Source organism: Microcebus murinus, chromosome 19 (assembly GCF_040939455.1).
Source record: "Microcebus murinus isolate Inina chromosome 19, M.murinus_Inina_mat1.0, whole genome shotgun sequence".
In the NCBI taxonomy this organism is placed as follows: Eukaryota; Metazoa; Chordata; class Mammalia; order Primates; family Cheirogaleidae; genus Microcebus; species Microcebus murinus.
The window spans coordinates 12,624,093-12,639,129 of record NC_134122.1 but is presented as its reverse complement, the minus strand read 5'-3'; the positions used below and the strand labels follow the sequence as shown (position 1 = coordinate 12,639,129).

At 49.5% G+C, this 15,037-nt stretch overlaps 1 protein-coding gene across 3 annotated transcripts in view; it reads right to left on the bottom strand.

Moving 5' to 3' along the window:
- Positions 1-2,190: 2,190 nt before the first annotated feature.
- The window catches only part of SYT17 (synaptotagmin 17), a 70,724-nt gene continuing 57,877 nt past the window's right edge, over positions 2,191-15,037 (bottom strand). For 2 of the 3 annotated variants that reach the window (XM_012736051.2, XM_012736050.2), the window contains exon 8: positions 2,191-3,647. In XM_012736051.2, the coding sequence (XP_012591505.1) occupies positions 3,451-3,647 (197 nt within the window). In that variant the 3' untranslated portion in view covers positions 2,191-3,450. The remainder of the gene's footprint in view (positions 3,648-15,037) is intronic. The other variant, XM_012736052.2, reaches the window with a different exon arrangement.

Here is a 15,037-nt window from a genome sequence, read left to right as displayed (position 1 = left end):
AAAGAGAGAGTTTAAGTGGCCTGTATGTGTCTCCTTTCCCACCTCCTACCCGAGGAGGAGGAAGATGCTAATTAAAACGAGTGGGCAGCCCGCCACAGGGCACCTTGGGCCCAGGTTTCTATAGAAACTCAGTCCTCCCTTCACCTCTCCGCACATCCGTCCCGTCTCCAGACAAACTCTGTTCCCGGAGGCGTGCTAGGCTCCGATGTGTCCCGCCGCTGCTGCCTCGGGCCAACCAGCAGACACCCCGTGGGAAACGCCACGGTGCGCCGGGCGCCAGGCGTGAGCCCAGCTAACCGACCCTCTGGGGCAGGAATGTCACCCCATTTTCAGGGACGGAGCCGGGCAGAGCGTTCAGGAGCGCTGGCTTAGCTTGCCGGGGCTGCCCGAACAGAGCGCCGCGCGCTGAGCGGCGTAAACAGCAGAAATCGTCAACTCACGGTCGGTCGCGGAGGCTGGAGGTGTCCAGGCAGGCGTTGGCAGGGGTGGCTCCTTCTGAGGGCGGTGAGGGAAGAAGGGTCGATCAGCAGCAGGCCTCTCTCCTCGGCCTGTGGACGGCCGTCTTCTCCCTGGGTCTCAAGTCTTCTTCCTGCTACGTCTGTCTGTCGATCTGTGTCCAAATTCCCCCCTTTTAGGACTCTAGTCATATTGCATTAGGGCCCACCCTGATGGCCTCGCTTCGACTAGATTACCTTTGGAAGGACCCACCTCCAAATAAGGTCACATTCTGAGGTCTTGGAGGTTAGGAACCCAGCAAATCTTTTTTTTTTTTTTTTTTTTTTTTGGTGGTGGGCACAATTAAACCCACAGCAGGCTCTAGTCAGCCAGGCCTGGGCTGGCCTTTTGGCTCTATTGCTCACTCGCCACCTCACCTCATTAAAGCCTGGCTTCCCCATTTGTAGCAGGGGAATGACAGTGTCTGCCCTGCGCCCCTGTAGGCTGCTGTGTAAGGCTTAAATACGATGCATGGTGCTCCCACGGTGCTCAGCCAGCCCTCCTGTCATTACTAACGAGGGTAGCAGGTGCTGGGGACGCCCCTCTTCCTTCCGTCCCTCTGTCCACCTGAGCCCCTGTGGCTGCAGAGAGCCGGGCCGAGCACGTGCACTGCTGACCTCACTCACCAAGTGCACGCGCCTCTCTCTCTCTCTCTCTCTCCCTGCCCAGGGATTTCTCTGGCGCTGTCGGGGCTTGCTCAGCCTACACGACTTTCCCAAACTGCCAAACATTTAATGCTTCCGGGGGCAACCCTCAAGCCACGGGGGACAAGGGTCAGTAGTTAAGTATTCCAGCTTCCGTATGATGATGAGTCTCACGTGCGTTCTCAAGTGCGGGCAGGGTTGAGCCCACAGGAGTAATCAGTGCAGCCTTTTTCTGCTTCTCTCCTTTCCCTGACTTAGTCTTCCACTTCTGCTTCCTGGGGTCATCTCCCAAGTAAGCTACCTGCACCCTAGTCCTTGCCCGAGGTGTGCTCCTGAGGTGCCCTAGCTAAGACAATGAGGAGACGGAGGCTCAGAGGAGTCATGTGGCTTGTGCACCTGTACACAGTTAAGCAGCAGAGGGTCCCAGGATTTGAACTGATTACCCTGTCTCTACCCTGCGTGCCTGTCATGCACCTGTCTGCCCTCATTTTGTTTGTTCTCTTATGCTCGTATCCTCCTCTGTGCAATGACAGCAAGGAAGCCACTCTATAAAGGAAAATACCTCTTGCTTCTTTTCTCTCCTGAGAACTTAACCTAACCCAGCCTTCCTGCTTCTCCCCGTTGATGCCCACGACACCTCCACTCCAGGGTGGGAGACACACACCAGAAGGACCCTTGAGGCTCCTCCCTGCAATACCCAGTGTAGCCAGGAGGGGCGAAGCCACCCTGGCCCACCCCTTGAGACAGTTACCTGCCTCAAGCCCTGAGCAAGGCACGGCCAATGAAAAGCTAAAGGAGCTGTGAATCTTGCCCCAAACAAGTGGATGGTTTTATCGAGAAGAGCAAAACTGGAACAACTGTTGTTAGCACATTGCTCGAGTCAGGCAAACATGGTGCGAATACTTGACATTCTTGATCCCCCCAATCTTGTAAGCATAATCAATATGACTGCGTTGAGCCACTGGCATGGCTGTTACGCAGCAGCAGCGGCCGGAACACCCACCCGTCCTCTATGTCCCAGGTTCAGAAAGAAAAAGGTGAGTCGAATGCGTGGCACAAATAAATAGTCTTTAATTTCAATAAATAGCTCCCCATCACACCAGACAATATGCTGTGGAAAGAGATACAGAAGCATCCAACAGAGAGAGAGAGAGAGAGAGAGAGAGAGAGAGAGAGGGAGAGAGAGAGAGAGATCTATTCTAGCTACACTAATTCCTTAGCACGTGAGACATGACTTTGGTTCACACACAAACACAGAAAGATCCTCGGAGAACGACTAAGGAGGGAGACCGTTGTGCGTGGGGTGTGGTGGCCATTTTAATCCACGAATCAGGTCCTCTGAAGGTCTTTCGTGGGTCACAATCACCCTGATGTGGTCAAAAATGTCACTTTTATTCTATCGTATCCTATTTACTCGAGACACACACACGTTACTGTTACCCACGGTGGGGGCTTTGACAGACAGGGGGAGGACAGGGGGTGACATCTCACCAGATGGGAGGGGCAGAGAGAAGGGGGTGCTCAGGGTCGAGGTCCCGGCCCGTCACCTTGCTCTCGGAGAGGACACACGGGCACACGCGTGTGTTCCTCCATGAGGGCACACGCACGAGAACACACACACACACGCACACGCACACGCACCCACAGGGAGGCCCCTGGAAGGAGCGAACACAAGGACAGTTCAGTGACGCCAGGAGAGGCTTCGGACGCTGGCGTGCTTTGTGTTGCCGTTTGGTTTCTCCACACAGTCTAGCCTAGTCACCACATTTACTAAGGAGACAAAGATACTTACACCTTTGGAGAAAGGTAGCAGGTTTGGAGAACCCCAGGGAACAGCAGCCTGTTCGGAAGTCACCCAGGGGCGTGTGTTTTGGGGGCGGGGGTGTCGGGTCTCCCACACACCGGCCGAACTCTCGGTGTTTAGTCTCCACGCAGGCTGGCGCCCGTTGGGAGGGCCCTTCCCCGGCCTGAGGGGTGAAAGTGCATTTTGGGGCAGGGGTATCAACAAGAGCGGGCGCCGCCAGTCAGTCCCACGGCAGCGCCTACTCAGCTCGAGATCTACGCGTGGGGCTTCCGGAAAGTTCTCAGGCCTCACTCACTGAGGGCGGCCATTTTGTGATCAATAGTCAGCTTCCTCTCGGTGCTGAGAGGATTTAGGGTGTCGTGTGTGAGTGCGAGTGCGAGTGTGTGTGTGTGTGCGCGCGTGCGTTTGTGGGTGTGGATGTAATAGTATGTGACACTTTTTTCTGTCTTTTTTTTTTTTTTTTTTTTTTTTTTTTTTTACAGACGGAAGCTGCCTTCCCAGCAGCCTTCAGGTGACCTCCAGGGAGGCGGGAGACACGCGGTCGCACTCGGCGCGGGACCTCAGGCTGTGCCACTGCTCCACGGCCGTGCGGTGGGTGTTGAGCATGCGCCGCCAGTGGTTGGCTTCGGAGGGGCCGGAGGAGTACTGGCCGATGACGATCCTCCCGATGAAGTCGTTGCTGCTCTTCACGTTGTGGCCGAACACTAGGCAGCCATGGGGGCGAGGGCAGGGACAGGAGGCAGGAGCAAGGCAGTGGGGACAAGACGACAAGACAGAGGCCGTTAGTCACACCATCCCCAACTGCAGGCGCAGGGTCATCGCTCGGGGCACGTTGCTTTTTTCGTGGCGTGGTGAGGAATCCCAACTCCCTCATCTCGTCCTCCCCTGGGTCTCTGCGACAGCCACACCACGTGTCCTGCTGTCCCTCACCCCAGGCCAGCCGCGACCCTACCCTGCGGCCTTTGTGCTGGCCGTGCCCTCTGCCAGACGGCCGCCCCACCTGCAGCATGCACCTTTACACTTCTGTCCTGCTGCCCTCCACCCGCCTGCAGCGCTCCGTGAACGGCTAGTTCCGGCGGTTCAGCGAGCCGGCAACCGCAGGCCAGCTGCGTGCTTACGCCAGGGTTTCTCAATTGTGACATCATTGACGTTAGGTCAGATAATCCTCCGAGTAGAGAACTGACCTGTGCACCATAGGCTGCTTAGCAGCATCCCTGGGCCCCGCCCCACCCCACCCCCACCCCTGACACTAGATGCCAGCAGCAGTCCCCTCTCCAGCTGTGACAATCCCAAATGCCTCCAGATATGGCCACATGTCCCCTGGGGGTGGGAGGGTAAATGCATCCCACATGGGAACCACTAGGTTAAGCCAGGGGCCCCCGGGGCCAGACATCCTGGGGTGAATCCTGGCTCCCCGCCACTTGGCAAAGCTCTAGAGTCAAACGAGGTAGCCTCTCTGAGTCTGTTTCCTCATTAGTTAAATAGGAATCTTAGCAGCGCTTTATCTCGCAGGTCAATGTGCAGTTTCTATGACACGACGTGTGTAAGGCTCTCGGCACACAGCGCCTGGCATGTGGTGAGAGCTCAATAAATGTTATATTGCTATTTCAATCCTGTATGTCTGTCTGCTGACCTTTCCTAGAAGAGACTTCAGGTTTGTTTCCTCTGTTCCACGCAGTGTGGTGGAAGTTTGCTGAGAGAAATGGCCATGGTAATTTCTCCCCCCCCTGCTATGCTGCATGTCTCTTTGGAAGGCTTCTCTGTTAATCCCAACTTAAGCTTAATGTATGTCTTTCAAGCCTAATGAGATGGTTAACTTGATTTATCTTCCTGGCCAAGTTGCGCCTAATGCTTTATCTGCGTGTGGGTAGCAGCGCAGGCGTGCCATCTCGCTAATGGGAAAGCGGGCCGTGTCTCCGTTATAAATAAAGGGCTAGGGAACAAGAAACATCGCAGATTCACCCAGCGTGAGCCGAGCAAAGGCGGGCTGGATCCCAGGAGGGACACTGATTATCAAATAAACCCACTAAAATATGCAGCCCAAAACAGAGCTTGAATGCTAATGAGCCTCTCTTCTCCTCTGTGGGGTTCACATCAAGAATTCCAAATGATGAAAATGGGGGGAAAAAAGAAAAATAGGAAAAACAAAAACTCCATCCATCATCTAAAAGCCAAAAAGACTCAGGGAAAACTATGGTAAGTGAAATACTACGTCATCTCTATTGAGAGGGACTAGTACCTGTTACCTCTGTGGAGAAAAATTGGACCATGTATATTTTTGTACACTTGGTAATGTGCTCAGTATGCATAGGTGGACCTCATTTACATGCAAACCCCTTACAAAAAAGGGGAAATAATAGGAATGGAACTTTTGCTTAATAAAGGAAATTGCTACAGAGCTTTCTGATGCATTAGGAAAAAAGCAGGTTTTTTTTCTTGAATAGGTAACACTCAAGACTTTTGGAATCATACCTAGGGGGCAATTTAAGGTCTGATCTCACTAAGAGATCTCACTTTGATCTCACTAAGGTTTGATTCTCTAAGAGAATAAGTTCCCCATGTCCCCTTCCCTGTGTGCCTTGAATCTAAAACAAGATACTATTAAGCCACCTGAAGCCCCATTTGCTCTTCTATGAGGGCAAAATGTTCTATCTTCCTCTCCAAAGCTCTCCAAAGCTCAAGAATGACAATGCAGAAACATCCCTCTGTAAATGGGCACAGGTTTTACATATTTGGGAAAGGGGTTTAAGAAAGGGAGTCTCAAACACTCTCATGCATTGCTGGTAGAAGACCAAGTCGGTTCAACTTTGGGGGTTGTTCACGGTATCTGTTCAAAATAAAGGTGTCGTAACTTACACCTCAGCAATTCCACTTCTAGGAATTGATGGAATTGTCTGCACAAATGGACAAGGGATTGTCTGCACAAATGGACAAAGATACACATACAAGGATATTTTCTATAGTGAGGGTCAGCAAACGAGAGCCCCCAACTCAACTCTGGACAGCTCATGGTTTTTTAAAATACAGTTTTATTGGAACACAGTCAAACTCATTTGTTTACATAATGCTGCTTTTGTGCTAAAAGGGCAGAGTTGATGTCTTAGTCCATTGGGGCTGCTATACCAAAATGCCATAAACTGGGTAGCTTATAAATAAAAGAAATTTATTTCTCACAGTTCTGGAGGCTGGGAAGTCCAAGATCAAGGTATTGGCAAATTCGCGGTCTGGTGAGAGCCTGTCTCCTCACAGCTGGTGTCCACACAGTGGAAGGGAGAAGCTGGTTCTCTGGGGTCTCTTTTATAAGGGCACTAATCTCAATCATAAGGGCTCCACCCTCATGACCTAATGACCTCCCAAAGGCCCCACCTCCTAATACCATCACCTTGGAGGTTAGGATTTCAATATATACATTTTTTGAGGAGACACAAACATTCAGACCATAGCAGTTGAATAATTCAGAAAGAGGCCATGTGCCCCTCAAAGCCTCAGATATTTACTATCTGTCTGGTTCATCCATGTTGTAATGTTCTATGCATCAATTGATGGACATTTGGGTTGTTTCCACCTTTTGACTCTTATTATGAATGATGTTACTATAAACATTTATGTACAAGTTTTTAAGGCCATATATTGTCATTCCACTTACATGAAATGTTCAGAATAGGCAAATCATTAAAGACAAAAAGTATATTAATGGTTACCAAGGACTGGGGATAATGGGGAATGGGGAGTGGTTGCTAACTGGCACAGAGCTCCTTTTGGGGCTGATAAAAATGTTCCAGAATTAGATAATGATGATGGCTGTATAACCTTGCAAATATACTAAAAAGCACTGAATTGTATACCTTAAAAGGGTGAATTTTATTGTTATGTAAATTTTTAAAACACAATCTTTTAGAGGAAGGGTCTTGCTCTGTTGCCTAGGCTGAAGTGCAGTGGCATGATCATAGCTCACTGCAGCCTCGAACTTCTGAGCTCAAGTGATCCTCCCGCCTCAGCCTCCTGAGTAGCTGGGACTACAGATGTGCACCACCATGCCCGGCTAGTTTTTAAAGTTTTTGTAGAGACAGGGTCTCATTACGTTGCCCAGGGTGGTCTTGAACTCTTGTCCTTAAGCAATCCTCCTGTTTGGCCTGTTATGTGAATTTTATTTCAATAAAAAAATGCCAGGGCCGGGTGCAGTGGCTCATACCTGTAATCCCAGCATATTGGGAGGCCAAGGCAGGAGGATTGCTTGAGGCCAGGAGTTTGAGGCTGCAGTGAGCTCTGATCAGGCCACTGCTCTGCACTCCAGCTTGGGTGACAGAATGAGACCCTGTCTCTAAAAAGTCAAAAACAAAACCCAAACTTGGAAATGACAAAAATATCCAAATGTCCATGAGGAAGTGTAGCTGAGGCTGTTGGTGCCCTGCCTACCCCCTCAGCCCACCTTGGAGGCTGCTCACGGCATCTGCGGATAGTGTCCCACCTAAAGCACTGCGGCTTTCTGCCTGAGCCACGCCAAACTGTCTGTGCTCACTGTGATTTATTTGTGCCCCCCGGGCCTGGGGCCACTCCGCATCGCCTGGAGACCAGGGTTAGCCTCTTACATGGTCAGTCACACCTGTGTGACCAACCCCCATCAGATATCCCAGACACCAAGGCTCGGGTTGGTGGCACTCTGGGCGTGTTGTCACACGTCACTGCTGGGAGAATTAAGCGCCGTCCATACGGCTCCAGTGGGGAGGGCGGCTGGAGGTTTGCACCTGGTCTCTCTTGGACTCTGCCCCATATGCTTGTCTTAGTCCATCTAGGCTGCTATAACAAATCACCATAACCTGGGTGGCTTATCATCCACAGGAATTTATTTCTTACAGTTCTAAAAGCTAGAAAATCCAAGCTCCAGATGCCAGCAGATCCTGTGTCTGGCGCGGGCTCGCTCTCCGCTGCAGAGAGGGTGTGTTCTCGCCGGGGCCTCACGAGGTAGAAGGGGCGAGTCAGTTCCCGGGGCCTCTTTGGTAAGGGCACGGCCCCCACTCGTGAAGGAATCTCGTCCCCGAGGCCCCACCTCTTGACACTGCCACAGCGGGGAGGAGGACTCCGAACACGGACCCCGGTGGGAACACACACATCCAAACCCCAGCAGCATCTTCCCCTTGCTCGCTTTGGTCCATATCCTTCTACTGTCACAGACTGTAGCCGTGAGAAGAACGGCTCTTCCGAGTCCTGCGAGCCCTAGTGAATCACTGAACTTGTGCATGGTTTTGAGGACCCCTAAACTGCAGACGCCCACTTCCTCCATCATCCTTAACTGGTTTGCCCCCTTTCCTGCCTCATTTCTCAGTGCCTCCTTGTGCTCAAGCCATTATCTTAAGACTTTGAACGGACCGGTTCGACAATTTCTGATGCAATAACACCATGGAAATCCGTGTCGCTGCTAAGCCTTAGACAGATCTATCTATACACACACGAAATGGAAAAACCTCCAAGACATAATGCTAGGAGACAAAAGCACATTACCAAACCGCATATGTAAACACGACCTCGCTTCGTTAAAAAGAATGTTAATATACGTAAAGAAAACACTAAGCAGAGGAACGGACACCACACTGGTGAAAGTAGCTGTCTCCAGGGCGGGGAAACAGAAGGGAAGTTTCCACTTTCTGTATTATATAAGCATGTGCAGTTTTGAACTTCTTACAAAAAGTACACATTATTTTGGAAAGAAAACAAGGGGAAAATAAGTCGCTATTAGAGAATCCACATCTAAATCGCCAGAAGGGGAGAAAACTAAAAGGAAATCTCGTATCCTACGCTCCTTATCCCGATTTGCGAAGAAGCCTGGCTGCTGAGTCACTTGGCCCCGGCAAGGTGGGAAGTGACTCAGCCTTTCCGATGGGAAGCCGTCCCTGCCGCGGCCATCCAAGCTAACTGGCACGCATGGCATTTGCAAATCACTTGGTAAAGTTATGGCAATATTAATAGTCTTTCAATTCAAAATGCAAATTGTAATAAGCTGAAGCTGAATAAAACTAATGACTTCTATGATAAAAAGTCGCCTGGGAGGAGATCAAGATTCGCCATGTCTGTAAATTCTAAGGAGTGTGTTGTTGCAGAGAACAAGGAACTAAGCACTAGACATGTAGAGTCCAGAAAGGGACTCAGAGGCAGTGGCTCGGGTATCCCCTGTCTTTTACAGAAAAGAAAGGAAAACAAGTCACAGCTAACTGGTGATAAAACTCACAGAAACAAATAACCTGTGAAGAAAGACGATTCCTTACAACTGGATTCCTAAATTCCTTCTCTTTAGAAACATTCACAACTAAATATTTTGTCATAAGGCACCGCCACCAAAGGTACCCACTGATCATTGTGGGGGGACTCATTTTATTGTAGCCACTAAATCTACTACTGGACAGTGTATAGACAGATGCTAAGTGTACCCCAGGCGTCCAAAGCCACTTCCCACTAACATGAGCAACGCAGAGTGTGGCAAAAAAGCACTTAAAAACAGTTGGAATAGCTGTCACTAAGTCTACACACAAAACCCAGGAAAAGGGCTTTCTCTAAGAGCCTATTTATTCTTCATGGATTTAGATATAATTGCAATGAACTCGGTTATCTGGTTTCCCCATCTGGAGTAATTTAAATTAATACAGTGGATTATGATGACCAGACAGAGACAAGAACTCAAGAAGTGCAGTAGAACGAGACCAGTGGTGAAGAGCAAACCCTTCACTCCTTCACAGAGCTGGGGGCTATTCACCGTGTGGTCTTTTTTTAAAAAAATTGTGACTCTGAATCCCTAAGACTGCTCAATGTTCTTCTGTTTAATGGGTCAAAAGAAGTATGAAAACTTTTGTATCAAACACAGTTAAAATTTTTAAGACTTTTTACAAGCTTAAGGGGAAAGTGATTAGTAAGTGGAAACTTTATTCTTACAAAACACTTTTGGACCCCCCTCTGCTAACGATTCTAACGTAGAGCACACCTTGCACAGGAACTTGCTCTATTACCCGTCACACTGTCCCCGATCTCGTTGGCTCTCTACCCTGTTTCCCTGAAAATAAGACAGGGTCTTATATTTATTTTTCCTCAAGAAGACACCCTAGGGCTTATTTTCAGGGGATGTGTTATTCTTTTCAAGTACAGTACAACAATCTGCATTTATTCAAATACAGTTAAGTCGTCTTCCTCTGGAACATCATCGTAACTCTCCAAACCCCGAATTTCATCCTGAATTTCTTGCGACTCTATTTCCTTTAGAACCATTGGCCCCCATCTCTCATGTCGAGCCATAGAGCTCTCATGGGGCAGATGAGAAGGGCTGCTCATCGTCTTTACCGCTCCTCAATGAAATGCGTGGGTTGTGCAGATGCGCTGCGTAGGGGCTTATTTTCAGGGCAGGGCTTCTACTGCGCAGATGCTTAGAAATCCTGCTAGGGCTTGTTTTATGGGTAGGTCTTATTTTCGGGGAAACACAGTAGCATCCTAAGGGTACTGGCTCAGAGGGCCACCCTCTGTGGACAGACAAGTACACCGAAATCCAGTTCCCTTCCTCAGGCAGTGCCTGGACACACCCTGAGACCCAACTTACCTGCAAAGAACCATCAGCATATGTGTCTACTTCTACGGTGCCATGGCAATTCAGGTTGGGGAAATAAAAGTATGGGGCATCTTCCAGGGCTCAGAGGTCCGGCTTTGAAGGAGCACAGGAGTGGCACTGCTTTATCAAGCACCTACTAGGTGTTCGGCCCAGGGCTAAGTACGACAGTAGATTAACTCATTTAATCTTCGCATCAACCCTCTAGAGCAGGGTTTCTCCCCTTTGCCACTGATGGCATTTTGGGTCAGGTCATTCTGTGTTGCGGGGTGCTGTCCTGAGCACGGTAGGATGTTTAGCAGCACCTATGACCTCTGCCCATGAAATGTCAGTGGCAACCCTCCCACCTCTGTTGTAACACCCAAAAGTATCTCCAGATATTGTCACACATATCCTAGGGACACCTCCCCTTCCCACCCCTCAACTCTCCAAGTTTGAGAATCGCTACTCTAAGGCAGTGGCTATCACTGGCCCATTTTACAGCTGGGGAGACTGAGGTCCAGAGCGGTGAGGGGAGGTCACTCACTGCTGCAGTCAAACTCTAAGTGCCCTGAATGAGTCAGGGACAAGTTGAGGCTTTCACATGTTGATGTTTGCCGTAAAAATGAATTTGTTCTTCACCATAGGTGCCAAACTCTTTTTTTTTTTTTTTTTGGTCGCTGATTTAGTGTGCCAAAGCAGACGGTTCTGGAAGCGAAGCTGGATGACTTAGCATGTGGGTGTGATAAACACTGCAAATTAAAAGAAAAAAGTTCCCCTTCTTTACCAATGGGAGCAGACGTGGCAGTTCCTCGTTTTGCCTGCTTGGTTCACAAGGTAATGACAGACTCTCACCTGTGCCCTAGGCTGTCAGTACCCCCACATACAACTTTGAGTCTGACAGCACAGTGCAGGGACCCCCAACACCTCATCACTGTACCCCGCCATCTGCCTCTTGGGTGCCGGGGTAAGGCGCCCTCCCATTTCTGAAAAAAACACATCAAGCCAGCAAGACCCATCCTGGCTGTATCATGATGCTTCCTCCCTGCGGAGGGTCCCCACTGTTCATCAGGATGGTCCCCAGTTACCCTAACTGCTGCAGGAGAACCGAGGCGGTCCACACACGCTGCTCCCGCCCCTCCTCTCCTCCCTCGGGCCAGCGCCCACACGCCCCAACACACGTGGTCCCTGTTTCTTCTTCTCAACTTCTGCAAAACTTCCTCACACTACAGCACTCCTTCTTTTCTTCTTCTTTCTAAAACCTACAAGCTGCTCCAGGTTTTTCTTCAGAAAAATGTAGATTATATCATCACAGCCCTTCCCCGGCCTCAGTTTCCCCATGTATACCATGGGTGGGTAGATGTAGGTTTTGAATCCTCATTCAGTGGGAACATTTCTTTGGTTCTAAGAGCCTCATCCATCACCGAAGGGTGATGTTTTTCAAGCTTTCTTGGCTCATTTGTGATTCCTAACAGCTGCTTGGACAGAACTTTTTTCTCCATGGTTTTCCTTCCAATAGTCATAATGACAATTTAGATAACGGTATTACAATAATTAAAAATCAGCAATACCAAATCCTGTGAGTCATAGGCACTGAGTAAAGCACTTCATATATATATATTTTTTAACTTACATCCATACCACAGCCCTATTAGGGAAGGTACCATTTTATTTTATTTTTTAAACCCATGCTCCTTCCTAGGACCTTGCATTTATAAAAAAAAAACAAAAAACAAACAAACAAAAAAACCCATGCTCCCCAGAAAAGTATGGAAGGTTAATATTTTTATCCCCATTTTACAGATGGGGAAGTTGAGGCTCAGAGAAGTTAAGAGGTTGAGTGCTCAAGGTCTCCCAGCACACGGCACAGCTGCTTTGGAACTCATGGCTCAGCATCATTTCTTCTCTAATCTCAAAAAAGGAGAGCATTCGCACCCATTTCTCCATTCCCTTGACCTTCAGATATGACAAGGCCAAGATCAAGAATAGAGATCTATTGTACGTTGTGTGCTTCAAAGGGAGTTACAACCTCAACCAGCACATTAGGGAAAAGGTGCCACCAGTCAGAACGGCCTGGGAAGATCCCACAAAAATCCCTGTGCAGACGCCACTCTGGGACCTTCACCCCCCGACCCCCACCCCACCCCACCCCCCACAGAGCCCAGCAGTCAGGTTTGCCGCCAACTTCTTCAGCTAAGCAGCAGACAAGGAAGGAAGTTGTCTTATGATTAGGGATGACTGACATGAAAAATATAGTAATAGCACCTAACACTTATATATAGTATTTATCATGTGGCGGTCATCCTATGGGCTCTCAATACACTAAGTTATTTAATCCACATGACAGCCCTACAAGGTAAATAATATCATCCTCTCCATTTTGTTATCTCCTTGGGCCTTGAGGGCATGCGCTGGCATCCCGGCTCACCTTCCTGAGAACCAGCCTGGAAGAGCTCTGAGCAGGTCCTGGAAATAGGCCTGGGCCGTTTGGGTGGGCAATTCTGGGACCCCGGTATTCAGAGGTGATGATGTAGAAGGGCAGGTGTCGGCTCCCTGATGCCTGGACTTCTCAGTCCCTGGGCAGAAGAATGCTTTTGGGCCCCTCACCCTGCTTAAAGCACAAGGCCCCAAGTAGAGGGCCCCTATGCCCAGGACTGCAGGCAATGCTGGCACCTAGGGAATTGTGGGATTCTGTAATTTTGCTCCCCTGAATTTGGCAATGTCTGGAGACATTTTTTGGTCATCACAACTTGGGAGGAGGGGTGCTGATGACATCTTGTGGGCAGAGGCCAGGGATGCTGCTCAGCACCCTACAACGCACAGGACAGCTCCCCACAACAAGGAATTATCTGTCCCCAAATGTCAACAGGTGCCGAGGTTGAAAAACCTCTGCCTTTAGGAAAAAGCAGAAATGATAGGATTCCCCTTCATTACTACCGAACCTTCACCACCACCACCCAATGAAAGGCACTGAGATTCAAGAAGCGGTGCAGATCCCCAGGGAAGGAAGCTGAGAGACTGGGAGGAGGGAAGTCACTTCCACTGAGCTAGAGAGAGCTTGAAAGCTCAGCAGAGAAGAAATTCCCGAGCAAATTCAGGGGGAGAGAAACCAGGGGGATGGAGAAGACACTTCTGAGAAACATTGCAGTGGCTTATGTATTAGATCCCTTTCTCCTTCCTCAAGAGATGGAAGCCAAGATGGAAATTTCTACTAAAATTCCTTTGGGAGCTGTTGGACCACGTCTTCGTGCCTCTGCGTGGAGACTGAGCCACGTGGAGCCTGCATTTAAGATGACATACGGGTTGAAGAATCACTTTCAGATCCACATGTGAATCGCACCATCCAGGAGGAGGCATTTAAAGGCGTAACTATAAAGCAACGTGCTTGTTTTTACACGAACAACCAAAATCGAGACATCTGGATGAGGGTCGTCTTTGTGCATTTGTTTGGGAAATGTTGGCATCACTCTGGTGGAAATGTTCACTACGAACCATCTTCAGAGCTAGTTACAAGACACCTGTTGAAGCTTTAGGGGATAACAGATCAAATCTTCCCCCTGCGGTGCCTGGCTTTACCCCCAAGGGATTCTGTTGATTGGTTTGAGGATGGGGGACACTCCAAATGTTCCCCAGGTTACATGCAGGATCAAAGTATCACTTGGACTGGTGGCTTCACTGGATTATAGAAAGAGACCTGATGGCACTATGTGCTCTCCTCGAATTAAACCTCTCTGAGCACAGCTGTGCAGATTCCGTCCCTCCAGGGCGAAGCCTGACCAGCAAGCTCATGAGGGAGCAGCAGAGAATGGCACCTGTCGTGGGCAGGCAGGTCCAGAGAGAAGAGGAGGGCAAGGAGACCTATTTATCACCATCCAGCAGAGGCCTGGGGACCTCTAGTGCAAACTCACCACGATCCCAATCAGAGAGGTCACTTCTCCCCCGGGGAAGAGTGCATAAAGGATTGAAATAGAGTCCAGACGTGTTACTCTAAGGCTGGGGTAGGCACACCTTTCTTATAAAGGACCAGATAGTAAAATATTTCAGGCTTTGAGGGCTATCTGTGGTTTCTGTTGGAAGCACTCGTTGCTGTCGTAGCAGAAAGCAGCTACAGACAATATGTCAATAAACAAGCATGGCTGTGTCCCAATAAAACTCTTGTTACAAAAACAGGGCACGGGCTGCAGTTTGCAGACCTCTGGTCTACTGAGAGCAGCGGCTGTCAAAGTGTAGTGTCCACACCAGGAGTATCAGCACCACCTGGAAGCCTGTTAGAAACGCACGTTCTGGCCAGGCACAGTGGCTTATGCCTGTAATCCTAGCACTCTGGGAGGCCGAGGCGGGAGGCTCGCTCAAGGTCAGGAGTTCAATACCAGCCTGGGCCAGAGTGAGACCCCGTCTCTACTAAAAATAGAACTAAATTAATTGGCCAACTAAAAATATATAGAAAAAATTAGCCAGGCATGGTGGTGCATGCCTGTAGTCCCAGCTACCTGGGAGGCTAAGGCAGGAGGATTGCATGATCCTGGAGTTTGA